We start from the raw sequence: 25,389 nt of genomic DNA, 5'->3' as shown, positions 1-25,389 counted from the left end.
TATTGTTAATTCTTGTTTGTTGCATGTACTTTCTAAACAGCTTCGCAAACCATTGTTAATCCAATAGTCAGTCCAAGCCTCAAAGAAATCAGACTGCAGGTGATCTTTTAATAAAAACTTCCATGAGTAGTGTTCTCATTTTTAACACTTGGACCTTGGTAACTAGACATGGAATAAAATACTGTGACCTGAGAACTCTTACCCCAAATAAAATGGTAGCTTTCATCATATTCCCATTCTTCCTCAATTCAATTTCATATATGCATGTGTCATTACTATTTTTTTCAGATGGGCACTTTCTGGGCATCTTCATGGTATCTTGTTTTATTTTTTTACTTGCTATCCCTTAAACTAAATGTGTACCATTTCTTGATTTTTTCCTGAAACTTCTGCCAGTTCCTCTCAGTTACATACCATCTTTCCTACAAAAGTGATGAGGATACCTCCATTTCCTTCTTATTAGATGTTAGGAGAATAAACAGAAGCTCCTTCACATACCAAATAGTGCTGTGCCCAGAGGATGTCTTATCCTCTGAGAGCCCTCGGCTGGACACTGAGTAAGGCTACTATTTCAGGGCTTGGTAACTAAGTGTATATTTAGTCATTTGTCCTGATCTACATGTCACTAATTCCTCTGCGAGGACTCATCCCCGAGGAGCTTGACTAGTGGCTTTGCTGTTGTTTGCCTGAGCTGTGTTCCTTTGTTAGATGCATGACACGTTCATTTCAGAGGGACTTTGCTCCAGCTAATCCTCAGTGCTAGAGCTGTGCGTTGTCAAGTAGCTATGAGGGGCAGTGATTATCAGAAATTACAGGAGACCTAACTTGTATTCATGGGCTGCTATTCCCATGAGTTAGTTTTTTTTCTTTTTCTTTTTTTTTTTTTAAATGAGCACAACAGAACAACAAGGTGATTTATGAGATATGACATATTTATGTTCTCTGCTTCTAATTTTCATTGTGATTCATGTTGTTTCCAGACTGATATTTTTGTTGTTGCTGCTGTGCAAAGGAAAAAGATGACTGAAGAATATTACTTATGCATTGGTGGCCTGCAGTAATATCACTGCTACCTGGGTTATCAAGGATTTAAAAATAAAACCCAGCTATAAGCTATACATGAGGCAGAAGCCCCGAGGCTAGGCACAGAAGTTCATCAGTAATAATAACAACAATAATAATTCTTTACAATCCTGGAGAGCTTTATATTTTTAAAGCATTTTACACACATAATTTCACTTGAGTCTCTCATCAGCCTTGTTAAGATTGATAAGGCAAGTATTACTCAAATTTTAACAAGTGAGGAAACTGAAGCTCACAAAGGTTAAGTGATTGACTCATTTCATAGTATAGGTCTCAATGTAGGTCTCACTGTATTTTCTTTAAATATACCAAGTCTTTAAGAAAACAGAAATTTAAAGTACCTGATACATTTTTTCATAAGTCAAAGAGGTTCTATTACCCTATAATGAGTGAGCCAGCAGTATACACTTCCTAATAAATTACCAGTTTTCATTTTCACCTGTTGTGCAGCTTTGTGAGAATTTTCAAAAAGGACTCCAATAAAAGTAGTACAAGAAAGTGTTGCTGAAGGTCTTTATCAGAATCCGGAAAATTGGTACTCTAGCTGTTTTGATGAGGAAAAATGGATAGAGAATTCTGACAGAGGTAGGGAATAGCTCTTCATTCTTTCAGGGTACAAGATGATAAAGAACAAAGCAGGAAGAGAAGGCCTGTAAGGGAGGATCACTTTAAAATCCGATCAAGAGATTTAAATCAGTGTGAAAGAGAAGCTGGAGCGCCATTATTTTTTGCTGCGGCTCTGTAATCCATGTGGTGGAAAGTCTGTAGGTCGTGTTAGAGATTGGATGGAACGAATGGAAATGATTAATCATTATATTTTCATTTTATACCGAATATATTGAAAATTTAGAAATTTATGCAACAGAAATTGATAGTTGGCTAGTATAGGATGGTCTAGTATAGGATTTAAGAGAAAGGAAGTGTTGATATAAATATCCAAACCAATAGAGAATTTTTGTAAGTTTATTTGAACAAAACTAAGAATGTTCCCAGGAAGTAAGATCTGAAATGCCCTGGAGAATGACAGTTTTGGTATTTCTTTTATGCATTTGGAATTAAAGAGAGAACATACAGATTACATGAAGGTGGGAGAAAGCAAGGTACAGGATAGTTAACAAGATTACTTGCTTCTGTAAGAGTGCTTCAGCCTCCCAGGAGTCTGAAAAAGAGGCATTTCAAAGATGTGTTAACCAGATGCACAAAAACAATGGAGAGGACTTGCTTAAGGTAAAGGTAAACCTTTTATATGCCTGGGGCGTAACTATCCACCATGACCTGCCCAGTTAGGAATTTTGACCTGATGACCCTGTGAGGTTAGTTTTGGTTACTGAACTTGTACATACCCCCCTTTTTTTCCATAGGAGGAAAAATTGTAATTGATAAATTGTAATTACTGAGTTATTATAATTGATAAATGTTAATCTGTTTCCAATAGAAATGAGTCTGTGGCCCGTATCCAGCGTCACCAGACTATTTCTATGGGAATCCTTACAAGACCAGGTGAGTGTCCAGTGACTGTGGTGTTCATGCCAGTTGGCCATATCAGACCACAGTAATTTCCTATTCTGGGCATTCTAAGAAAGATGATCTAAACTTAGCCATGGAGTGCTCAGAGGTTCTGGAATTATTACATTGAAAAGAGATGTCTGAAGAGAAGTCTTGACATTTATTGTTGAATACTGACATCTTTACATACTACTTCTCCCACCCCTGCCTCCAGAACTTTTGTTACAAGCAAAAATAAAGAAGAACACCTCAACATGACATACCTGGAGGAGAAAGGTGGGCATTCTAAGATAGCAAAACATGGACAGCATTCATAGATAAAGATAATTCTTAGATTTTGTGTGTGTGTGTGTGTGCGCGCGCGCGCCCATAATACAAAGCAATGCGTTCTCTGTGGTGAGTTTCTTTCTCTTAGTCTGACTACCTCCTCATTATTGAGGATGGCACATTGCAGGAATGAAAACAAATTTCAATATTCTGGTAGATAAAACATAATTAAGGAGAAAAATCTTCATAAGGAAAAAAATCCTTGATGGATTCTAAAGATAGATATCACAGATTTTTTGACATTGTTCCCCTTTGTCTATAGGAAGTATTATAAGTCAGTTTCCATAAGTGCCACAGACCTTACTTATGCTTCAAGAATAGAAGCTAATAAGAGGCTTGCCATCTGGAGGCTAAATGCACATATCTTCTTTGTGTGTGCTTGTTGATGAGAAATACCCTCCTCTGGCCACACAAGGAAATCAGGTAATTGAAAGAGTGATGGATGGTGCACTAAAGTTTAAACATTTTAGGAGGATATATCTTATTAACACTTTAAAACAAGTGAGCATAATATCATTAATTTTGATTAATTCATTTGCTCTTAATATAGCTTTTAATTTGTAATTCTATGTGAATTACAATGTAATTTGGCATTAATTGTACTAAATTAACTATAAGTCAGCCAATCACAATTGGGAATTACTCACAGCTGAAAGTGAAACTAAAACTCTCCATCCAGAAAGGATGATGATTAGTTAGGAGGTAAATACACTGTAGGCATCCCTCTCTCTGGCTATAAGAATGATATTGAACCTGCTGAAGACTAGAAACAATTTCTTATTCTGCCCACTGCTGGGACTATATGCTCTTTGGAGTGAAGCTCAATATAAAGGGTAAATAATAAAGTAAACAAAGAGGTGACTGACCACATTTGCCAGGTCCCCTGAACAATCTTTCTGTTCCTATCTCATGTAAGATTTAGGCCATGTAGAGGGACTATGCAGTGCTTTAGAATGATTAATTCCACACCTTTTAGATTCCAGGGGTTAGAATAGGTACTTACCCAGTTTGGCCTGCTTTGCTTCCTCATGCTCTGTGAACCAGTGAGGAAATTCTGTTTTAAATCTCGTGTGCTGTCTGAATCCAGAAGCCACTCCTATATGACCAATACACAAACTCCCTTCTGGACAGGAGGCAGTTGTGCCTTAAAAAGTCGTTATAATACTGGGAGAAGAACACATCCCTCAAGAGGTGCTGGAGTGTGTGTCATTGGTAAAGCTTGCCAAAGGTGCCTGAGTTCACACAAGAAGTGAAGTGACCACTGAAGAATGTGGGCACTTGAGAAAGTGGCAGTAGAGCAAGGATGGATTTGGAAAATATTAGTGTTTAAAGTACTTGCCAGATAGCTTCCTTTGAGAATTGTCTCCTCAAAATAATCAAAATTAAAACTTTGAGATGCTACAGAATATCATATGACAAAGTTAACAATATCCTGCTTGAAGTGTATTTACATGTAGGTAGGACTATGGAAATTTTGTACATTCTGGGTACATTCATGGTGAGCAATTAACCCATAAAATGAGGTATGGCTATGAGGGAACAAATTTTTTCTAAATGTTGCATGGAAAACTCTGGGCTGTTTTTAATAACTCTTCTTTTCACTTTGTTAATTACATATCCCTATTTCATCATTCTGATGCACAATCTAGTAAATAAAATGGCCAAAGTCTTATGTAGAAATTTTGAGTAGAGAGGTTAAAAACTATCTTGAATCCCAAGCCAGCGTCCTTTACCTCTTACGCACAGGCAGATGGGGTTTACACCATACGTACTCTCACAGGTAGATGCACACACACACAGATGCATATTAATCTTCGCAGCTAAAAGAATTTCCTTTGTTTTACAGTACTGACCTGAATCATAATACTCTCATGATTGGCTGGTTGATCTGAAGATTAAAGAAGAAAATAGAAGTTAGAAATTTATATTTGCCACTCCAAGTGTATATTCCAGTCATCACTAAATTTTTTAAGGACGTTAATGTCTGTAGTTTGTGGACAGTAGTTTTATATTGTTTCAGTTTTCTCCAAATCTCTTTTACGCCAAATTCAGCCTGGCTTGTTAGAATGTTTTATTCCTTTTCCCAAATATTCTTTTTGCTATATCAGCATTAGAGTTGGTGGATTCCCATCCGTTTCCTACTCTTGTGGTTCCCAGTATAGCTCTATGTTCTTAACCAACAACAACCCAGTGTAATCCATGCCCTCTGCTGGATAAGCTCTTTTGAACTCTTAATGTGATGTTCTTTGAGAACAGTAAGGATTTGGGGCAGAGGAACTAGTACTGAAGCAAACAGCAGTGGAATTGAGAGAAAACATTTATAGATTATTTCTGCTCTGGGTTTTATCTTCTCACTATTTAGAATGCCAGCAGAAAAAATGGGTCTGTTAATCAAACAGCAATGAAAGGTTAGGTCATTGGAAGCCTTTTTAGTCATTTTGTGCTTTTCAAGAGTGAATTTGTTAGAATTATGTTGAATACCCACTTAAAGCCTCAGCTGATAACACTACCTGTGTTTTATAACTCTGCACTGTCAGAACTCATAATAAGTCAAACATTCTTTCAGTGGTGCTTATAAGGGAGGAAAAAAAAACCCCACAAATTTAAGAGTAATTTCAGATTGTAAATGAAAAGGAGAGGCACGACTGTTCATTTGCACCAATCATGCCTTCCTTTCATCTGCTCTGATTAGGCCTGGTGCGGTTTCATCAGACCCCTCCATCACCGAGCTGTCACTCCAGCCGTCTGTTGATTGAAAACAATCAAGGCTCTGATGGCACAATTATTCTGACCCTTTAACTAGAGGCTGCTGTGATAATGAAAGGTTGATTATGATAGTTTGTGCCTCTTTCAGTTTGCCAAGAAGGTTAATTTGGGCATCAGACGGATGTTTAATGGGCGCTTGCTGGCTACACTGAGGTAAATGAGAACGTGCAGTCTTGGATATTGCACGGATATAGTTTGGCTGTCAATCATTGTCATTTGGAGTTTGTGCCTCACACTCTGGAAATCACATTTTATTTTTTCCTTGGGATTTAATTTATTCTGTGCCCTGAGGAAGTTCTTTCACTCAGTGACCTTCACAGCAGCTTTCTCTGCCTTTTTTTTTTCTTTTTTTCAGATGGAGCTCAAAGGCACAACATATCTAGAAGAGCATTTTTCTTTCATTTTCACTTAAAAATGAAAACTTTAAAAATCCATCCTTATCGCTGCCTTCCAATGGAACAAATGTTTCCATTCTGATTGTGCAGTTGGGAAGTATAAATGACAGGTGTACTTTGGCCAGTTTGCTAATGCAGCAGCTCACACAGTTCTGCACTGTTTCATATACTAACCAGCAAATGTCGTAAATTCAGAACGGCCACATCCACGGAATTGCAGGTTCCATTCTCCTTACATTTCACTCACTAGCATGTCTCACAACAGTTTTTTGCATTCCTGTTTCCAAGTGTAGCATCTTACTCCTTTTCCCTCCATGGGAAGCATGGGGAGGGTTTGAGCTAGAGAGATAGGTATTTCAGAAGTACAAAGGTTATTAAAAGTTGCAAACTTCAATTTGTATAAATCCAGCAACTAGTCTTGTTGCTATTGGAAGCATAAGGTAAAAAAGATGCAGGCACCTAATAATACTGGTGTTTACAATGTGCAGCTTATTACAATCCTCTTTTATGCATGTGCTTTAAAAAAGAAAAATAGAGGAAATGAAAAAAGGAAAACCTTTATTTCTGTCTCCAAGCTGTGCATAGTGGTCTCATAGATTAGGCACCTGTGAGCTAGAATCATTGTTCTGCTTTTTCATTTCTGTTGTCTTCATCCCCACCCCACCCCTCCCATGAACATTCAGCAGCATATTTCTCCCTAGCCTTGGACATTTTTTCTCACATGTCAATTGTAAAACAATTAAGTCTATAGCTGTTAAAGTGACTGCATCGTAATGATTATAATTTTACTTCAAGTGTTGTATTTTCACATTATTTATTTCTTGTTTTAAAAAAAAAGCTATTTATTTTTGAATGGTAAAGAGAGTCATTAAGCCATAATTCATTCTCACCTGAAGAGGCTCCAAAAATGAATTAAGTCATTGAATCCAGTTACAGTTTTTATGCAGCATTATTTAAGTAACAGTGATATTTAAAATATTTATTTTAAAATAAATAAGAATAGGATTGTGTGTGTGTGTGTGTGTGTGTGTGTGTGTGTGTGTGTATAGTCTCTCCAGATTCTTCACTATGCTAGACCATGAGGGATTGTTTTTGTTTAGCTGTGTGGACAGCATGGATAAAATAGCCCTCAGGGATACTTAGTAAAATTATTGATTGGTTTTGTCTTGTTTAAGTAATGGAGAATAAAAAGGTAATTAGGAGAGAATTGTGTCAGTCAAATCAGTCAAAAGCCTTTTTGGTATTTAGAAAGTAGTGCGAGGTTTAATTTTAATATTAATGTATGTAATCTGTGACATGAGTGGTTTTATTTTATAAATTTCACTGTTTGCAAATTAATGGGACTCAAGCAAAGACTGTTTCTTCTTAAAAGAAGTATAACTCATTATTTCAAATTATTTTTCATATAAGTCTGACTGGATTCCTACCTTCTGCCAATCTGTTGTACCCTTTATATCTAACCGTAGAAAACTAATGTCCAAAATAAAGGACTTTTTTTATATCCTCCTAAGCCCTCTACTGCATGCCCACCTCAGTGCTCTCAACGTGACTCAGTTCCCATGGCTCTATCTCCTCAGCAGTGACATTCCCCTCAGAAGGTCCCAGAGTATCTCACACTTTACTTCCTGGCCTGTGCTGGCATTCTGGAATTTCGTCTTGCTCCCAGGGCTGGGCCTGGTCATTGGACCTAGTTTCTCTTTCTTTTTCAGTCCTCCCATCTCTCCCTTCAAAGTTCCCCTTGCTCTTCAGCCACATTGTTTCTCCTAACCTTATAAAGGAGAATTATAAAGGAGATCTGTCCCAGATCTGTGATTTCTCCAGATTGCAGTCTCATAATTCCCATTTTTCTCTCATCTGGCAACACTTAGGGATTTCCTCCAGGGTGCCAGGCACTGGGGCTGAAACACGATCCTTCTTTCAGTCTAGCCTTTTGAAATGGCTACTACTTTCTACTCATTCTTTCATCCATTGCACTTTGCTCTTCCCTAATGAGCCTTCTGAGATTGTCAAGCCACTGGTTCTCCTGTACTGGGCCCATCTTTCCACATATCTATCCTCCCTACATAACTATTACAGACTTGCTCTCTAAGCAGCCGCTTCCCCCATCCCTAAAAATGTATAGTAATTGTGCTGAAGTGTGTATCTTCTTTGACAAAATAATACTTGTGTATTATATTCAAAGGTGTTACAAAGTGCAAATAGAGGATTCATTGTTCCCCACTTATTTATACTATGATGAAATAAAATTAGAGAATGCAGTGTGAAATATTCTATTTAAACATCAGCAGCCAGGCTGAAATTTACATAATGAAGTTGGTTGACATCACCTTCATATGATTTCTCTGCAACTCACTGAGAGTGTAAGCCTTGGCCCTTCAGCTCCAGCCCACCAGCTCCATCCCTTGGTAGCAGAGTGTGGCCCTTGACAATGTTTAGTCATGTGCTTCAGATACTGGGTTCCCTACCCCAATCACTATATTCTATAGCTGTAAATTAATGTTTAATTAATGTTTAAAGTGACCTTTGAAGATTCTTTTTTTTAATTTGAAGACTACCAACATTAAGCCCTAAAATGTAGCTTTACGTACTTCTGAACATCCAAATTCATCATAGTTCCACTTATTTGAGGGATTTGACTTTATATTGGTGGCCTGGGGCAGCTGCTTGAGCCTGTGAGGTCGTTTTGGTCATTAAAGGTTTAATGTCAGGAGAGTGTGTATGCAGTGAACCTTCTATTGGTTCATTATTATTGAATCAGTTCATAAAGGAGTATTCAAAGGCTTGATGCTCTCAGGATGCTCCAGGGCATGTTTACAAATTAAATAGCTTTTTAAAAAGTCAACATTTATGAATTTCCCAGCAATATTTAAAATACTCATGAATGAAATGGTAACATAAAAAGGTGATTTTCACGTGTTTGCAAATCTTCCTACAGTAGATTGAAACTTCCAGATTTGCAGGACTTTCTCCTCCCAATTCCATAGTCCGTAAGTATACTTTACAGGGATATGATAAGACACTCAAGATCTAGTAAGCTTTGAGTTTTATAATGTTAATAGAGCTTGGAAGTGAATGGCAAATAAGAATGCATATATATGTGCTGATTAAAATCCTCTTTCTCACCAACTAACTTCCTGGCATATAATGGACATTCCATAAAAAAACCGAAGAATGGACAAATCAAAAAACTAAATGAAAAGATTCACAGTTATATCATTTCCCCAGAGCCGTAAAACAAGAAAAGTAATCAACTCAGACAATCATTATTTTAGTTATCTTAAGCTGGATAGCTTAGTTTATACATATTTTTCCTTACTACTAAGTTAACTGAGTTGAGATTTGAGGGTATTCGTGGACATGAATTCAAGTATTTTTAATGGGGGACTCAAGCCAAGTAAAGAAAGTAACTATACACTAGGTGTTATGCAGAGGCAACTAGGTTTATGTCTGTATCCCTCTTTTCACTCACTCACTCATTCATTCATTCACTCACTCATGTATTCCTTTATTCATGCTTTTTAAACTTGGGATTTAATAAAGCCAAAGGCCTTAAATAACTTGGTTATAATTACTGAATTCACTGGAGTGAAAATGGGCTCATCATAAAGGCTAGTTTATAATTTGCAACGGATTATCTGCCGTGCTTTTATTATTACTTTATTATCACTTTATGGCATGTGAAGTGTGTAGCAAGTTTCTTGTCAACTATAGCAATCTCTCAAATCTATATCAATATTGCACAATATTGTGTTATATAAGAATAGTGAGAATGTGCTGGCTTTGTCATGAATTCAAAAGGATAATTGATTTGAAGATTAGCTCCATCTCCTGGTTGTGCATTGGCATCATACTACTTTTGTATATTTTCTAAATGTCACAGTTTACCAAGCACTTTCACATGTTATCTCATTCAGTCTTCTATAGACCCCATGGTCTAATATCGTCTTTGTTTTACAGATGATAAAACTGAGCCTTAATATGCTGGCGTTTTTCATAAATGTTCAAATACATTAAGTTGCAGGAACAGGTCTTTCAACATCAAATCCTGCCTCCTTTTCATTGTGTCACATTCACTTCCATGGGCATGTACCACTTAGTGGTAGATATTAAGTGCCAGGATTTCCCTGATCACTTCAGCTGACTTCACCCTGATAATACATCCTCATTGCATGCAGTAGCTGGAAAATAATGTGAAATGGTGTGATCCATGTAGGGTCACTCTAGTCCATGTTGCCAGTGGGATACAGCTGTATTCTTTTATTGACCAAATTGGTTTTCTCTCATTTTTCAGTTTTATTTTAACAATATAATTTTAATATTGCGAGGTGCGAATAGATGACCACATGTTGTCATCTTTTACATATAGAAAGATATCTATAAATATGCAACACTTAACATTTTACTTAGAAGTCTCATGCCTTCAGTCCACTATCAAGTAATACTCTGACGCCATCAATGATTAGATGGATAAGTATTAATTTTTGGCTTAGAAATCATTACCAGACCATTGGAGGGGAAGTATAAAAAGTTATTTCTAATTGTTTCTGTATTCTGCTCAAATATGAGGAGACTAAGAATGGGTCCCATTTATTTTCCCTGCAACATTGTTGGCACATGTGATGTTAGTTGTCTTTGTTGTCCTGTGGGATAGTCTTCCCATCTAAAAAACTTTATATTTTCTAGTTATGGGGATGGTATTCTTAAATAAAGGCAGTCATGAGGTAAAAATTTATGTGACTACTTTACAGAATATTTGCATTTACATATAAAATCTCATTATGGGCTTCTAAACAAATAAATAATATCTTAAAACAGTTGAAATGTGTGTTGCATTCTTTGACTGGGGTTGTTTTATTTTAAAATAGATAATATCTATTAAGTGGGGTAATATGGTCTGAACAAAGTTGTTCCCATGGAGAAAAGGACTATGATGTTACCTGATTCTATGCCCGTGGGCCTGAGTGCACATGCAATTTTATGTACACACATGCATGCCTGTATTTCTAGTGAGTACAGAATTATGGGCCAGAAATATCGCTTTGTTTTCCTGATAAGAGATTTCTAAAAACTGCTATGGAAATTTGCAGCTTGGATGCTAGACGCAATGATTAGTTTTGGTTGCCTCGCCCATTTATAGGAATTTTGAAGAATTCAATTTTAAAATACTACTTTTTGGTGGATCCACATGTGACATATATCCTGTAGGCAGAAGAGACTCTCTCATCAATTCATTCATTATACAGATGAGAAGCCTAGTGACTGCTTCAACGTCAGCCTTGTACTCATGCTGCTCTTTGTATTGACTTTTCAAACACCAGCTTAAATTGGTGGCCAAGTCTCACAGGTAGAAAGGACATCACAATATACTAACCTCATCTTTTTTTCTATCTTTATTTTCTCTTCATCTTGATATACAGTGTACCTTTAAAAAAATCCGCTGTGTTACAAGACTGAACCCAAAGACAACTCAGGTCACTTTTTATTTGTACTTCTAAATACCTGAAACTTAAATGTGGCAGGCCTCAGGGGAGTTTTCATTGTGATTCCACTAGTCCTAGGTGTTTGTCCCTGTTATGGGAAAGAGACACTCTTGGTTTCAAGGAATCTTGCTTTTGGTGCTCTGCAGTATGTATTTTTTTAACTTAAAAGTTGCAAGAATAAGAATAGTACAAAGAACACCCATATGATTTGCTGATTTCTTAAACAAATTACCTCATTTGCTTTATCATATGTTTTGTCTCTGTCTCTCTCCCGATATGGATGGATGGATAGATAGATGGATGGATATAATATAGATATAGGTATAGATAAAGGTAGATATATCTCTAGATATATGTCTAGGATAGATAGATAGATAGATATCTAGAGGAGGGGAGGGAGTTTTCCTGAGCCATTTGATCATAAGTCATATACATCATGTTTTTTTAAACCTCTAAAAAACCTATTACTGTTCCTCTCCATGGAAATCTTTAGTAAAAGGTGATTTATACAATCTGAAAAAATAGAGTATTATCAGGCACAAATTTAATGCTAAAGGTAAAAATAATAGCATTTGCCTATGTTCCAATTTTATGAAGTTTTAAATGAATGATGAAAGAATATGTGTTATTATCATATCTCCTAAGCTGAAAATTCTTTTTAAAATCTGTCAGGTCTTTTTTTCTGACAGTATGAACCTAAGGCCTCATCAGATTTGATTCTATCAAAATATATTTCTTAGAGGAAAAAATAGCCTATGTTTTTTATATAAGACTGTAGTTAGCTATAATGGTTTATGTGCAACCTCCTTTGAAAAATGTTTTATAAGAAAATGTTGACACGATTTTAATTATAGCACTCAAGTGAGCACCATTATAATTTTTAATATTTCTCCCTGGTAACATTTTCATGTTCTGGTAGAGGAAAATGCTCTGATCCTGAGTCCCTAGTTTTGGTGCTTTTGGATTTGATAGGGATGTCTTTTTGAACAGAAAATTTTTATTCTCAAAGAATAGAATATGGCTACAAAATTTGGTGCATTTATTAATTAGTATGAATTTTCCTCTCAGTGGCAGTCATTATTCTGGTTTAATATGTCACTATTTGGGCCTTCCAGGACTCACTTTAAAGAGATGAGCATCTATGCAGCTTACCATGACAATTCTCAGCACCTGCTCACTGCCACTAGGGAGATTTTCCACATTCGTCATCTAAAGAAACTGGATGTAATAGTAAAGTAGTATCTTGCTAAAGTTTTATATTTATGTTTATTAGAATTTACAGCATTATAAAATGATATATAAAATAGTATACTTTCATATAATGTGTAACTGTCAATGCAGCTTCTTTCGAAGGACATGGATTGGAAGACGGAGAGTGTGCTTGATACTCTGTTTAGAAAGGAAAAATTCTGTGTATGCATTGTCACTCATTCTATTAAAACGTGCGTCTGTGGCTTCCCACTGCGTGTTGCTCAAGAGTTCTTTAATAGGCCCAGCTCCTTGGTAGAGTTTCCGAATGTCAGTTCATTTTTTAGTAGGTTTTTTCCTGTGCCCTTCCTTTGTCTGTTTCTCAATTTGTGGGCATGTGGAATTTGTGCTGCCATTTTGGGCCCTGCGGGGAGACTGGTACCCTGGCTTATTTCAATGTCAGGACACTTGTGCCTTCAGAGCATGGAATTCTGGGAAATTTTGGGAGTGCTCAGTGTGTCCCTACAGCAAAGCTGCCTGCAACCAAGTTTTAAGTAGGAGAATAATTATAGCTGCCCCTGACCAGGGGGCACAATAAGGCTGTGGGCAAAAATACCAGTCCTTGCCTACTCAGCTCTGGCTGATGAGTTCCGTGGTTAGAATATCCTTTTCCTTGAAAAATAATACTTGTGAACCAAGGCAAAGAAATAGTTATCGCTTTTAGATAATGTTGTAAGGGCTTTATCTTGTGTTAGTGTTGTTTAAAAAGATTTGATCACTCACCTGATGAGAAGGGCATTTCTGTATATACCCTTGAACATTGCAGGGGTTAGGGGTACTGAACCCCATGCAGTCAAAAATTCATGTATAACTTTTGACTGCCTAAAAACTTAACTACAGTCTTCCTTCAGTATCTATGGGGGATTGGTTCCAGGAACCCCTGAGTACACCAACATCCGCGGATGCTCAAGTCCCTTGCTTTAAGTGGTATGTGTACAGTGCATATGGTCAGGCCTCCACATCCATAGATTCCCAACTGTGGATTGAAAATACTGTTTTCAGCCCAAGGTTGGTTGAATCTTTGGCTGCAAAATTACAAATCTGAAGGACCCATGCAGTTCAAACCTATGTTGTTCAAGGGTAAACTGTATTTGCAAGATATAAAGGCACTTTTATGGAATAATGCATTGATGTATATTCTTGGACTTGGGATGACATCATAATTCATATATTTTCCAGGAAATCTGTGAATGTTAGATTTTTTATTTTTGTCATTGCTTTGGGGTCGAGTTGGGTAGTATACATACATATGAACATATATAAGCAGAATTAGACTTCAAAACAGCTGCATTTTTCTAAGGATCAGAAATTTTAAATTTCAAAACAGCAGTTTCTATCTGGGTTTCTTCAAGCATGAACAGTAAAGGAATTTGAATCACAACTTGAGGACTTGTAATGTTAGGAATGTAATATTTATTCATATAATTGATATATTTCTGAACATATAGTAAATCAAATACTGTACATACGAGTTAATTACATAGTTTAATTGAATTAGAGAAAAATTTGTAGAATTTAGGCTTTATATTCTTATGTTTAGGATTAAATATATCATGTGTTTTATTCTATAGAATAGCCGTCAGTTGGGATACACTGAGAAAACTAAAGGAAGGGATTATTTTTTTCCATATATCTTTGAGCTAGGCTTTGTTAACAAGGAATAACCTGGAATTGAAATATACATTTCCATAAAAAGTGAAACAATAATTTAAGACTCAAAGGATGCCCTTTCCTCTAAATACTTGTTCTTTAATTGATACCATTAAATACCTACTTTTTATGAAGAAGTAATCTATAAATGAGGGTCACTAAAAAACATTGTCAACTTATCTTGAAGCAAAGCATGCTTTTTTAAAAACACACTTAAAGAGAATACAGAAATTATATTTGGGTTTAAGTGTATTTGCCTGGATTCTACCTTAAAATAATTCATGAGGTAAAACTAATGATGATGTGATATAATAGAAAAACATGTTGTATAATTCCAAAATTAGGGTTCTAGTTCCAGCTTTCCCACTAATTAGCTGCATGACTTAGGGTAAATCAGATAACTTTTGTGCATTTGACACCCATTTATGAAATTGAGAAGCTTGAACCAAATGTACTCTAAAGTTTCTTCTTGCCCTAATGTTTTATTATTTATTTGAGGGCTTAAAAGACTACGATGTTCATTGCATTGCCAAGAATCTCAAATAGAGGTGGCCAGCACCAGTTATCTGAGACAGTAAAACAGGGGCCTTGTATAAGTAAGTCCAGTACATTGCAGGCTGCCATGTGGAGTTTTGAGAGCTTCTAAGGGCTTTAAAGGGAAGCCACAAAGATGAGATAATAAAATAGGAAACTGAAGCCTGTGATAGATAAATAAAAATATATAGGGATTGATATTGTTTGTTCATGAAAAATATGAGAACTAGACTAAGAAGAGTTGTAAAGAATTTTCCATGTACTCAACAAATAATAGCCAGGTACTGTACTTTTCAAGGATCTGAGGCTGAGATGAGTTGACTTTGGAATAAACTGTAGCAAATGCTTCCTAAAAGAAGATGAATTAGATAAGGTCTGGCAGAGTGCCTAGTAGGTCTCCTGTACTTGTTGGAGATAGATGACAGTCCCTGTGTTTCAAATGGTTTAGGAACCATCTTGCCTAATGGCCTTGTTTCTTTAGTACTCTTGGCTGTATCCACCCAAAGTGAATCCTTGATTTCTTTTCCACTCTCGCTTTGCCATCAAAAAAGTGGGAGATAGGACTTTTGGTATATGTTCCATTTTCCTCCCAATTAAAGTATGCTAGAGTTTAGGGTGATGAGGATGTCAGTATGACAGAATAAGTAAAATAGAATAGGATTTCTATTTTATGGGTTATGCTTTCTCAGTGTAGTGTCATTAAAAGCCACCAGTTCCTAGAATAACCATTTTCAAACAGAAGCACCAAAATACACTACAGAATACACTGTGGTCTTTAGGTTCTGCAATGCCCCTGTGATGAATCCGCCTTCTGCTTACTTAAATAGGCTCCAGGATTTCTTCCACCACCTTGCCTTTACTTCAGCATGACAGTGAGTAGTGAGTGCAGTGGTGGGGTTCATGGTGGAGAAGAGATTTTGAAATAACCCATTTTTTGTCAGTTCTTTCATTATTTGGATAAACAAGAGTTAGCCACAGTTTCAATGGTTTTTCTCTTTTATACTTTCATGAAAGTAAAAACCAAGTACAATAACACTTTTACATTTATTTATTTATTTGTTTGTTTGTTTGTTTGTTTTTATTGTGAAAGCAAAACTGCAGAGTGTTTATATGACTTACTTTATGCTATCAAAATCAAAATAGGCATTATAGATCATTATAGACATTATAGAACAAAAGTCTCAAAATATGCTGTCTTACCTCTAATAAGGTCTTACTCATACCTTACTGTTAAGAAATATGCTATCTTACGCATAATATTAAACTACAAGTGTCTTATATCTTTACTAAAGCATCCTACTTAGATTTTATCTGATTTAAAACTTCTTAAATTTGAAATACATACTTATTCTACCCTAATAAGACAGCAATTTACTGTTTCATAAAGCCTTCCTACTCAGAGTGTGTTCCATGGACCAGCGTCATACACATCATCTGGGAGATTGTTAAAAATGCAGACTCCCAGTCCTCTTCACTTTACCTATTAAATCAGAATCTGCATTTTGACCAGAAGCCTCAAATAATTTGTGTGCATGTTAGGTTTGAGAGGCACTGGATTTAAATCTATAAATAACATTCTATCCAGGCGAGAATGGTTTGAAGTTGGTGGCAGAATAAGTAATTGTAAATTATATTTACCTTTGATCTGAAGAAAAGATAAACCCAAGTATACATGACTCATGTAGTCTGAAAATATTTATAAGTGATAAAGGTGTGAAAGTTATATAAAGTGTGTGAGAAGTTAGAAATATTGGCAAGAAATAAGATAAAAATTATCCCAAGAAAATGCAAACTAAATGTGTGTGCACAAAATATTCTGTAATACATAGTTTTGGGGGAATTTGAACATGGAAAGCATCTTGATACATGTGTATATATCATGTAGAGGTGCAAATAGACAGAAAACCAGAACTTAATCAGCGATAGATCACGGTGGTCACTTTTCCACTGCTGATTTGACTCATTAGATATTTCTTAAAGGCAGAGAGCCCAGCTGTGGCTTGTATACTTCTCACACAGTGACACTGCTAGAAAGATAAAGATAAGCCAGAGAGTGTCAAGAGATGGGCTACAAGACTGATTATGGTACAGGAAGATCTGATTTATGAGGAAAGAGAAAAATAATTAAATGGGCAACACTATGCTATAAAAAGAGGCTATGGACACGTGGATATTTACCTAATGTTTGTCTAGTGCTGTTTCCTATCGTATCCATACGAAAGATACAGAAATATTAGGATGTAAAAAATTTGTTGCAAAGCAATAGCAGCTGGAATCACTTCATTAAAATAGGAGCAATATCAAAGATTAAGCTTCAAAAAATTTACCTGGTACATGAAAAATGACCTTGAGTGAGATGACTTTATCCCTGATAACTTTTGAAAGCTCTGTGGGCAAAGAATGGAAAATCATTTATTAAGTTGTTGAATTATTTTACCAGGGAAGTACTTGGAACCTCATCCCTTGAAATTTCTAAAATTAGGGTGGAGAAAAAATCAGGATGTTGCCTATGAGAACTCTCACCACTTTGGCAGAGACCTGGTAATTGATGATTGATGTTTTTCTTCTGCAATATCTTTGATTATTACTAATGTTACCATATACAGATTTTTAAAATCAGGTTGGTATCTTAATTAAATTAAAATGCCAGTTCCTAGAAACACAGCTGGAGTGTCATTCATCTGCCTTCCACAATGTCTGCCTTGGCATTAGTAGGCTATTCTGCACCCAGTGACATTCTTTTGTCATTTCTGTAAACTATGTAATTCATTAAAAGATACAATTCAGTGCATATTGGAAGTGAATTCACTTCCTACTTTCTCTTTGTTCAGAAGCTAAAAAGATAAGCCCAAAATATGCATCGCCTACTGGAGCCATTTGTCAAATGGACACAGAAACTTTGAAGATCTGAAATCATCTAGCGCTTCGAGTGTTTAGTGATCTTTTTCACCAGATGAAACCCAGCTCATGATTCGAGAGCACTACATTTCCTTCTCACTCCCTCTGTAGACTTTTCCTCAGTGATACGCATCAGCTGAAAAAGAAAGCCTAGGACCCCAATTCCATTAGTTAGAAAGCAAGGAAAGCATGACAAAATGATTCAGTATTCTAATTCATTGTTTGACTTTTTCATGCTAATTCCTTCAGATCCACATTAATATTATCTAGGACAGGGGTCCCCAACACTCCGGGTCATGGACTGATAACTGTCCATGTCCTGTTAGGAACCCAGCTGCACAGCAGAAGGTGAGTGGCAGGAGAGCGAGTAAAGCTTAATCTATATTTGCAGCCGCTTCCCAGTGCCAGCATCACCACCTCGGCTCCACAAATCATCAGACATTAGATTCTCATAGGAACACCGGTCCCTGGTACCAAAAAAGGTGGGGGACTACTGGTCAGGAGATCGAGTTTTATAAAGTGCTGCTAAGAATAGTGTTTTAAATATGTCGACCAGAGATATTAGATAAACTTCTTTATGCTGGTGTGTGGGCAGGTTTGCCAAACTTAAATGTGAAGTCAAATTAATTAAATTACTTCAGGTGCTCCATAATGTGACTTGGTTTTTTGTCGATGGTATTTTTCTAAACTATTTAGTTTGTTATTGATGACTTAATGTACCTGCTTTAGTTTTAAGGGATTCTATTTTTAACCAAAAGTTCTTACTCCTTTCCTTTTTGAAAGAGATCTAGACCTAAACAAAAAGGTTAGGATTACATTCTGCTATTGCATTCATAATAACAAAGATAGTCTCCTCTATATACTGTTTCTGTGAAAATGGTTCTAACAAATTACTGGTATCTTATATAAGCAAACAACAACTGTCTTGAAGATGAGAAGTAATTAAGAAAAAAAGTTAAATCAATAGATTGCAATCTTTCTTTTTCTTCTCTTGCTTCCTCACTGATATATCTACTGAAGGGGCAGGGGGAAAAAGTCCTTTTTCTTTCTGAATCATTCTACTAGTGTAATATTGATTTTCTCTCAAGTATGCCCTGTGGTCTCAGATGATATCATATTTTCTTACATTACTTGTATTGATACAGCGCCTTGTCTCATGGGTGACATATATTGTGTGAGCTGTGATGACACTGCTCACCGTTGCCATTTCCTGAGGATGGGATGTGCCAAGACTCTCATGCATGAGACGTAAAGGGACAGGCTGTTTTCTTCTTTGAAAATGATTATTGTTCACTTCAAGTGATACCTTAAGTCCCCATCACTGTTGCTTAACATTGTTCTTAACTCCTACAAAGTTTTGAGTTCTTCTGTGATTTTTTTATTTTTTGGCTAATATAGAAAATATTAAAAATCCTCAACTGGGTATCAGAAGATTCCAGTGTTACATGGTTTTTTAAGAAAACAATGTATTATGAAGTGCCTGGAAGAATACATGGTGACCTGCCTAATGCCATTGCTGTGGCTCTCTTTCTTACCTTTGTTCTCTTCTCATCTACCTCCCTCTGTTTCAGCTAGCCGTGAGGTGGTTGGAACACAACTGCCATTACCAGTACATGGATGAGCTCTTGCAGTATATCCGCTTTGGCCTGATGGATGTGGATACTCTACATACTGTTGCCTTGTCCCACCCCCTCGTCCAGGCAAGTGAGACCGCAACAGCTCTGGTCAATGAGGCCCTGGAATACCACCAGAGCATCTATGCACAGCCCGTGTGGCAGACTTGCAGGACCAAACCCAGGTTCCAGTCAGACACTCTGTATATCATTGGTGGGAAAAAACGTGAAGTCTGTAAAGTCAAGGAACTTCGGTACTTCAATCCCGTTGATCAAGAGAATGCTCTCATAGCTGCCATTGCCAACTGGAGTGAGCTGGCCCCCATGCCTGTGGGAAGGAGCCACCACTGTGTGGCAGTCATGGGGGACTTCCTGTTTGTAGCAGGAGGGGAAGTTGAGCATGCCAGTGGCCGGACGTGTGCCGTGAGGACTGCCTGTCGCTATGACCCCCGCAGTAATTCCTGGGCAGAGATAGCACCCATGAAAAACTGCCGGGAGCATTTTGTGCTGGGCGCCATGGATGAATACCTCTATGCAGTTGGGGGCAGAAATGAACTGCGCCAGGTTCTGCCCACAGTTGAGCGATATTGCCCCAAGAAGAACAAATGGACTTTCGTGCAGTCCTTTGACCGATCCCTTTCATGTCACGCTGGATATGTGGCGGATGGTCTTCTTTGGATATCAGGTAGAACATGCCTCATATACTGGATTTATTTAAAAACACTTCCATTGTGGCATAAATTTAAAAGTCAAGCTTTGTTAGTGTCATGAAATGAATGAGCCAAGGGTGCCATTTAGCTAATTAACATTTATTTGTTGAGCACCTACTCTATACAGAGCAATGTAATTGACTTCTGTGACTTCCTGACAGATTAGTGGAGTAAAAATTCAAGATGGAAATTAATGGCTCATCACACCTTTTTCTACTAAACCTTTTGTTGTTTAGATTGTCAGTTTTTGATATTCATGGATTATATATATTGTGTGCCTTGTAGATATCCAGGTCCTTTGCTTTTACTTTCACCCTGGGCTGCCTGACTAGGAGCCTTTCATCAGAGACAGGGCAGGAGAAATAAAAGCCCAGTAAACTCATTTGAATGAGTGTAGCAATGGGTATATATCCAGGTAAGAGCATCGCTATGTATTGAAGGAAAGGATTTAAATTATTGGCTAAAATAACATTTTGTATTAACTGTGTAGTTACTCATGCCATCCTAATCTTTCATTCCTATTTACTCTCCCATTCTTCCTGATTATTTGAGGGATACTATTATTTTAGTTTCTTCTTTTCTTTTACTTTTTTAAAAATCTTTTGATTATGAGAAAAGTAGAGAGACTAGTATAATGGACTCCATGTACTCATAACCCTAGCTTCAGCAATTATTCACTCATTGCCAGTCTTATTTCATCCACACCCACATACACCTTCAAACCCCTCACAGTTGCTTTTTCACTTGTACAGGAGTCTGTGAGGCATATGTATCAAGATCACATTATTATTAGCCTGTGTTTCCAGTTCCATTATTGAAAAGACATAAAAAGTTTCCCTTTGAAAGGTTTACCTATCAGGGAAGAAAGTTGTATCTTCTCTTTAGTTGGCGGATAATAATTTTGTAACCCAAACGGAACTTATTGAATTTCCATGTCAAAGACAAAGAGGAAAATCAAATAAATACAGTAAGTTCTCACTTAATGTTGATAGGTGTTGCGACTTTAAGTGAAACGATGTATAACGAAACCAGCTTTTCTATCGGCTAATTTACATAAACAAGAGTTAAGTTCCTGTGGCATCTCATCAATGTTATAACAAAACGACCTTAAACAAAACAACATTATTTGAGGACCTGCTATACTTTGAGTAACTTTGAGATGTTTGTACTTGGAAGAAACCATCATTTTTAAGTTCACCTGTGAAAACTTCTTCGTTATTTAACATCTGCGCTGACAAAATTGTCTCTTACATTTAAACTAAATCCATTTGGACTCTGCCCATTTTTTTCCTTCTGTTATCCTCAATAACCAGGGAGACAGCCTAGATAGTGCCTCAGTTATTGGTAATTTCATCGAAAAAACTTAGGTCAGGGCTTAAGTGTTTGGCAATTATGAATGAAGCTAAGATTTGGACTAAGGAAGAGGATAATGAGGTGGACCCAACAATTACTGGTCCTATGTGCTGAATAAACAATAGATATGAGTGTATATGTTAGTATATGTAGATATATTTAAATAAAAGCCTCATTTGTCTGGTGACTTATTCCCTTTTTTTAAAATATATGTTTCAGTAGTTAAGAAAAAACACCAGGACTATCTCCCATTAGTTTGCTGAAGAAACTTCAAATTTAGCTAAAATACACCTTTGCTAATAGAAGGAACAGCCCTGTATTTGACTTAGATAAAACAATGTGTGATCTCAGTGTAATTTATATTTTCTTCTAATTTTCATTCCTTCCATTGACTCATTTAATTTTCATCTGTTAATGGTACTGCATTCCTACATTAACACGTTTCTAAATTATTTACAGATTTCTCATAAATATTTTCATAAGTATTTCTTAATTTTTTTGGCTATAAAACTAGCTTTTTAAAAAACACTGGAGTTTCCTTACCTAATCTTAAAGATATGCCTACTTAATACCTGCTTTAGTGAGGCCTTAAGAAAGCACAGAAACTTATCTTAGACAAGCTAGATCTATCATCCTGGTATCAAGCTGACTTCTCTTTCAATAAGGGTCTGTATATTGCCTTTTCCATTTTATTAAATGTATCAACTTATTACAGATCTTATTGCTATATCACTTTGTTTTTCTCCTACTGTGAAAGGAAATACATTTTCTTTGTTCCTTTTTTGCACCAATACATGCTGCCTGTGTTAACCATACTTAATGAAAACAATCACAATTTTCTCAGGTTTGTTTCTCCCTACTGTGTACTTGAGATGAAAAACTCACTTTCCTGTGTACAGTACAATACCTTTAATTGGGAAGAAGAGGAAATCACCAGTGACATTTCTAATACCTTCAGTTGTCTGCCTCTTTCCTCAGGACCAGATTATAATAAATCAATTGTGAATCTAACCATGGATAGGGAGGGGCGACTAGATTTGCTAATGGGCCCCTGGAAAAAAAAAGACAGGTTTGTTTCACCCTATCGCTGGTTCCGAAGTGCTACCCTGATTTATTGGAGCAGACGAAAATGTTTGAGGCTATTCTTTATCCTTTACCAAATAATCAAGTATTTCCAATTTAATTGTTGGAGGTTGGGTTATTGGCACACTTCTGGTGTTTTGCAAGCTTTGCCTCAGGTGAAGGTAGTAAGGATTATAGAATGTGGATCTTAGTACCTTAATTTTGTTCTGTAGAACACAAAATGAATGCTTCTTTAGAGACTCATAATTTCTAGCATGCTCACTTCCTCCACACACCCCCTTCCCTTTCTCTGTTCATTTTGGGGTCAAGACACCTTGAAACCTGTCCATGGTTTTTAAAGTGAGACAAGCAGAAATGAATTCAGAGAATCAGGCTGTATGAATATACCTGTTAACATTTAAGATGTTAGAGACAGTCAGATTTTACAGGCTCCTGTAGCATTTGACATTGTGACTCAATTCACAAATGCTCCACATCATTTCTGCTTGAAATTCACAATACTGAAGTAAAATAAACATTAAATATCCTTCAATTGCGCTTTGAAAGGTTTGCTCTCCATTGTAAGATAATGTTTGTGAAGTACTTAAAAGATCCTTTTTTTGTGAGTGAAAATTCCAAGCTCATCTTGCAGAACATTTTCCTTTTCATTTTTGTCAAATGGCAGCAGGACAGTGAGAAGGTAACCACAAAATTAGTGCTTTAAAACTTTAAAAGTAAGACAAATGTTACTGCATTTACTCAAAAGCAGTATTTAGTGCTTTCTTATTCTTTTGGTGAATGCTACATCCTTGTTAAGTCTAGTGATGGTTCATAGATAAATAAGATTAATTCAGCAAATATCCTTCCTGCCCTCTAGGAGCTGACAATCAAAGAGTTGTGCAGATATTTCATTAATGAAAGAACATTTGTTAAAGCTTTCTTAACTCCCTAGAAAATATGTTTCACCTTGATTAAATTTAGATGAAGCTTGCATTGCCCCATTTGAAATAACTTTAATTTATTCAAACCTACTAAAGGGACTTTTGCTTTTCTAGAATTCATTAAAATTAGAACAATGTAAAATTTCATTAACATTTTAAAACTACTAGAGCTTTAGATTTGCTCTACCTGTGCAAAAAAATTATATCTAAAAAAATCATATATAAGATATTGGGAATTAATAAGTGTCATGGCAGAGGCTGGATTGTGGTTCACTAAGGTCACAGATTACCATCACACACGTGAAACTTGCTCCACTTTTTACCAACCAGGAGATGCTGTGCAGGGTTTCCATCCTCATTAAGTCTTGTTCTGGGTTAGTGCTAGAACAACAGAGTAAGACATAGGTCTTATGCTGGGGCTCTTAATATAATAGAAGGAGCAGACTTTAAAGCAGATGATTATATAACATACACTACAGTGATAATAGAAGTATATCCAAGATACAGAAGTAGTGCAAAGTAGGAAGTAATTTGTGCAAGGGGCATGAGAGGTTTCACAAGTCTGTAGCACCTTCAGCCTAATTTGGCCTCAAGTCTATTGGCTACCTCCCACTCACCCATTAACCCTCCCTGTCCTTGGGCCTTGGCTTCATGGTCCAACTATTTCAATGATTCTCTTGCCCTCTGGCAAGCACACAATGTCAGACAAACCCAGTGGTCCACTTGTGTCTGTGCAGCTGAGCCCTGTGGAAGGCCAGAGGACAGGAGGGCTGGTATGGGTACATACTCAGCTCCCCAAGACTGCTCTATACCCTACCACTAGTGTGTTACCCACTGTCCTTCACTGACTGTAACTTCCTCACTTTCCTCAAAACGCCCTCCCCTCAGACTTAGAGAGAGGACTTTGCCTTCTCTTTCTCACAGCAAATCTGCTGAGATACAGTGAGGCCACGGAAAATGTGAGGAGACTGATGGGCGAGAGGTTGTCTGGAAGGAACCAAGGGCAGAAGGTTGGGAAACATTGGCAAGGAAGGTGCAGAGGGAGCAGAAGGAACCTCCTCAGGTTCCTGCCCCTCACCTGTGAGCTCACCTATGTCCACATCCGGCATTGTCTCCTACCCTCGAGGCTTAGAGCTTGAGAGGTCCCTCCTCCTACCCAAGACTGAACCCCTCCCAATGCCCCGGGGGAACTCACGAAAGAGATTGAGAATGTGGGATGGGCATGGTCAGAGGAGGAGGGGTGATATAGAAACAAAGCCACAGCAGAAGGGCACGGGGTGAGGTATCCAAAATATTTCCTCTGCATTTTTCAATCAGGAACTCCTTGGTAATTTCAGAGAAAGCAGTTTCAGGGGAGTGGAAGAAGGTGGAAGCTAGGATGCACTGAGTGGTTGAAGGTGTGAATGGAAAGTGAGAAAGTGCAAACTGCAGGTTTGCAAGAGGTTGGGATATGATGTAACCTTCACTCCCTGAATCTGAGCTTACCAGACAACTTTCCAACCGTGATGCTCCTGCCTGCAGGGAGAGAATGTGCTGTTTCTAGGTACACAAATATTTCAGGTCCATGTGACAGCATGGTTTTTTTCATTATAAATTAATAAATAGCATTTTGGCTTTAGGGAAAAAAAAAGAGTAGGAAGGAAAAAAAAGAAGTTTCTAGATGAATCTAGAAAAAGAAGGTAGAATAAAAAGGCTCAAAGGAAGGGACATTTTTTTTTAAAGATAGGAATACATTAAGAAAATATGTAGATAAGGGAAAGGAGAAAGTGAAGTGGAAGGTAAAGGGAATAGGGGCATCCTTTGATTGGTAAATGCTGAGAGCA

General features: G+C 37.0%; 1 protein-coding gene across 1 annotated transcript in view; it reads left to right on the top strand.

Annotated features, from left to right (window-relative positions):
* The window catches only part of KLHL32 (kelch like family member 32), a 176,857-nt gene that overhangs the window by 122,701 nt on the left and 28,767 nt on the right, over positions 1–25,389 (top strand). The window contains exon 8 of the mRNA XM_015600301.2: positions 19,459–20,185. Coding sequence (XP_015455787.1) covers positions 19,459–20,185 — 727 coding nt within the window. The remainder of the gene's footprint in view (positions 1–19,458; positions 20,186–25,389) is intronic.

This window comes from Pteropus alecto, unplaced genomic scaffold (genome assembly GCF_000325575.1).
Source record: "Pteropus alecto unplaced genomic scaffold, ASM32557v1 scaffold7, whole genome shotgun sequence".
NCBI classification, from domain to species: Eukaryota; Metazoa; Chordata; class Mammalia; order Chiroptera; family Pteropodidae; genus Pteropus; species Pteropus alecto.
This window is presented reverse-complemented; position numbering and strand designations above follow the sequence as displayed.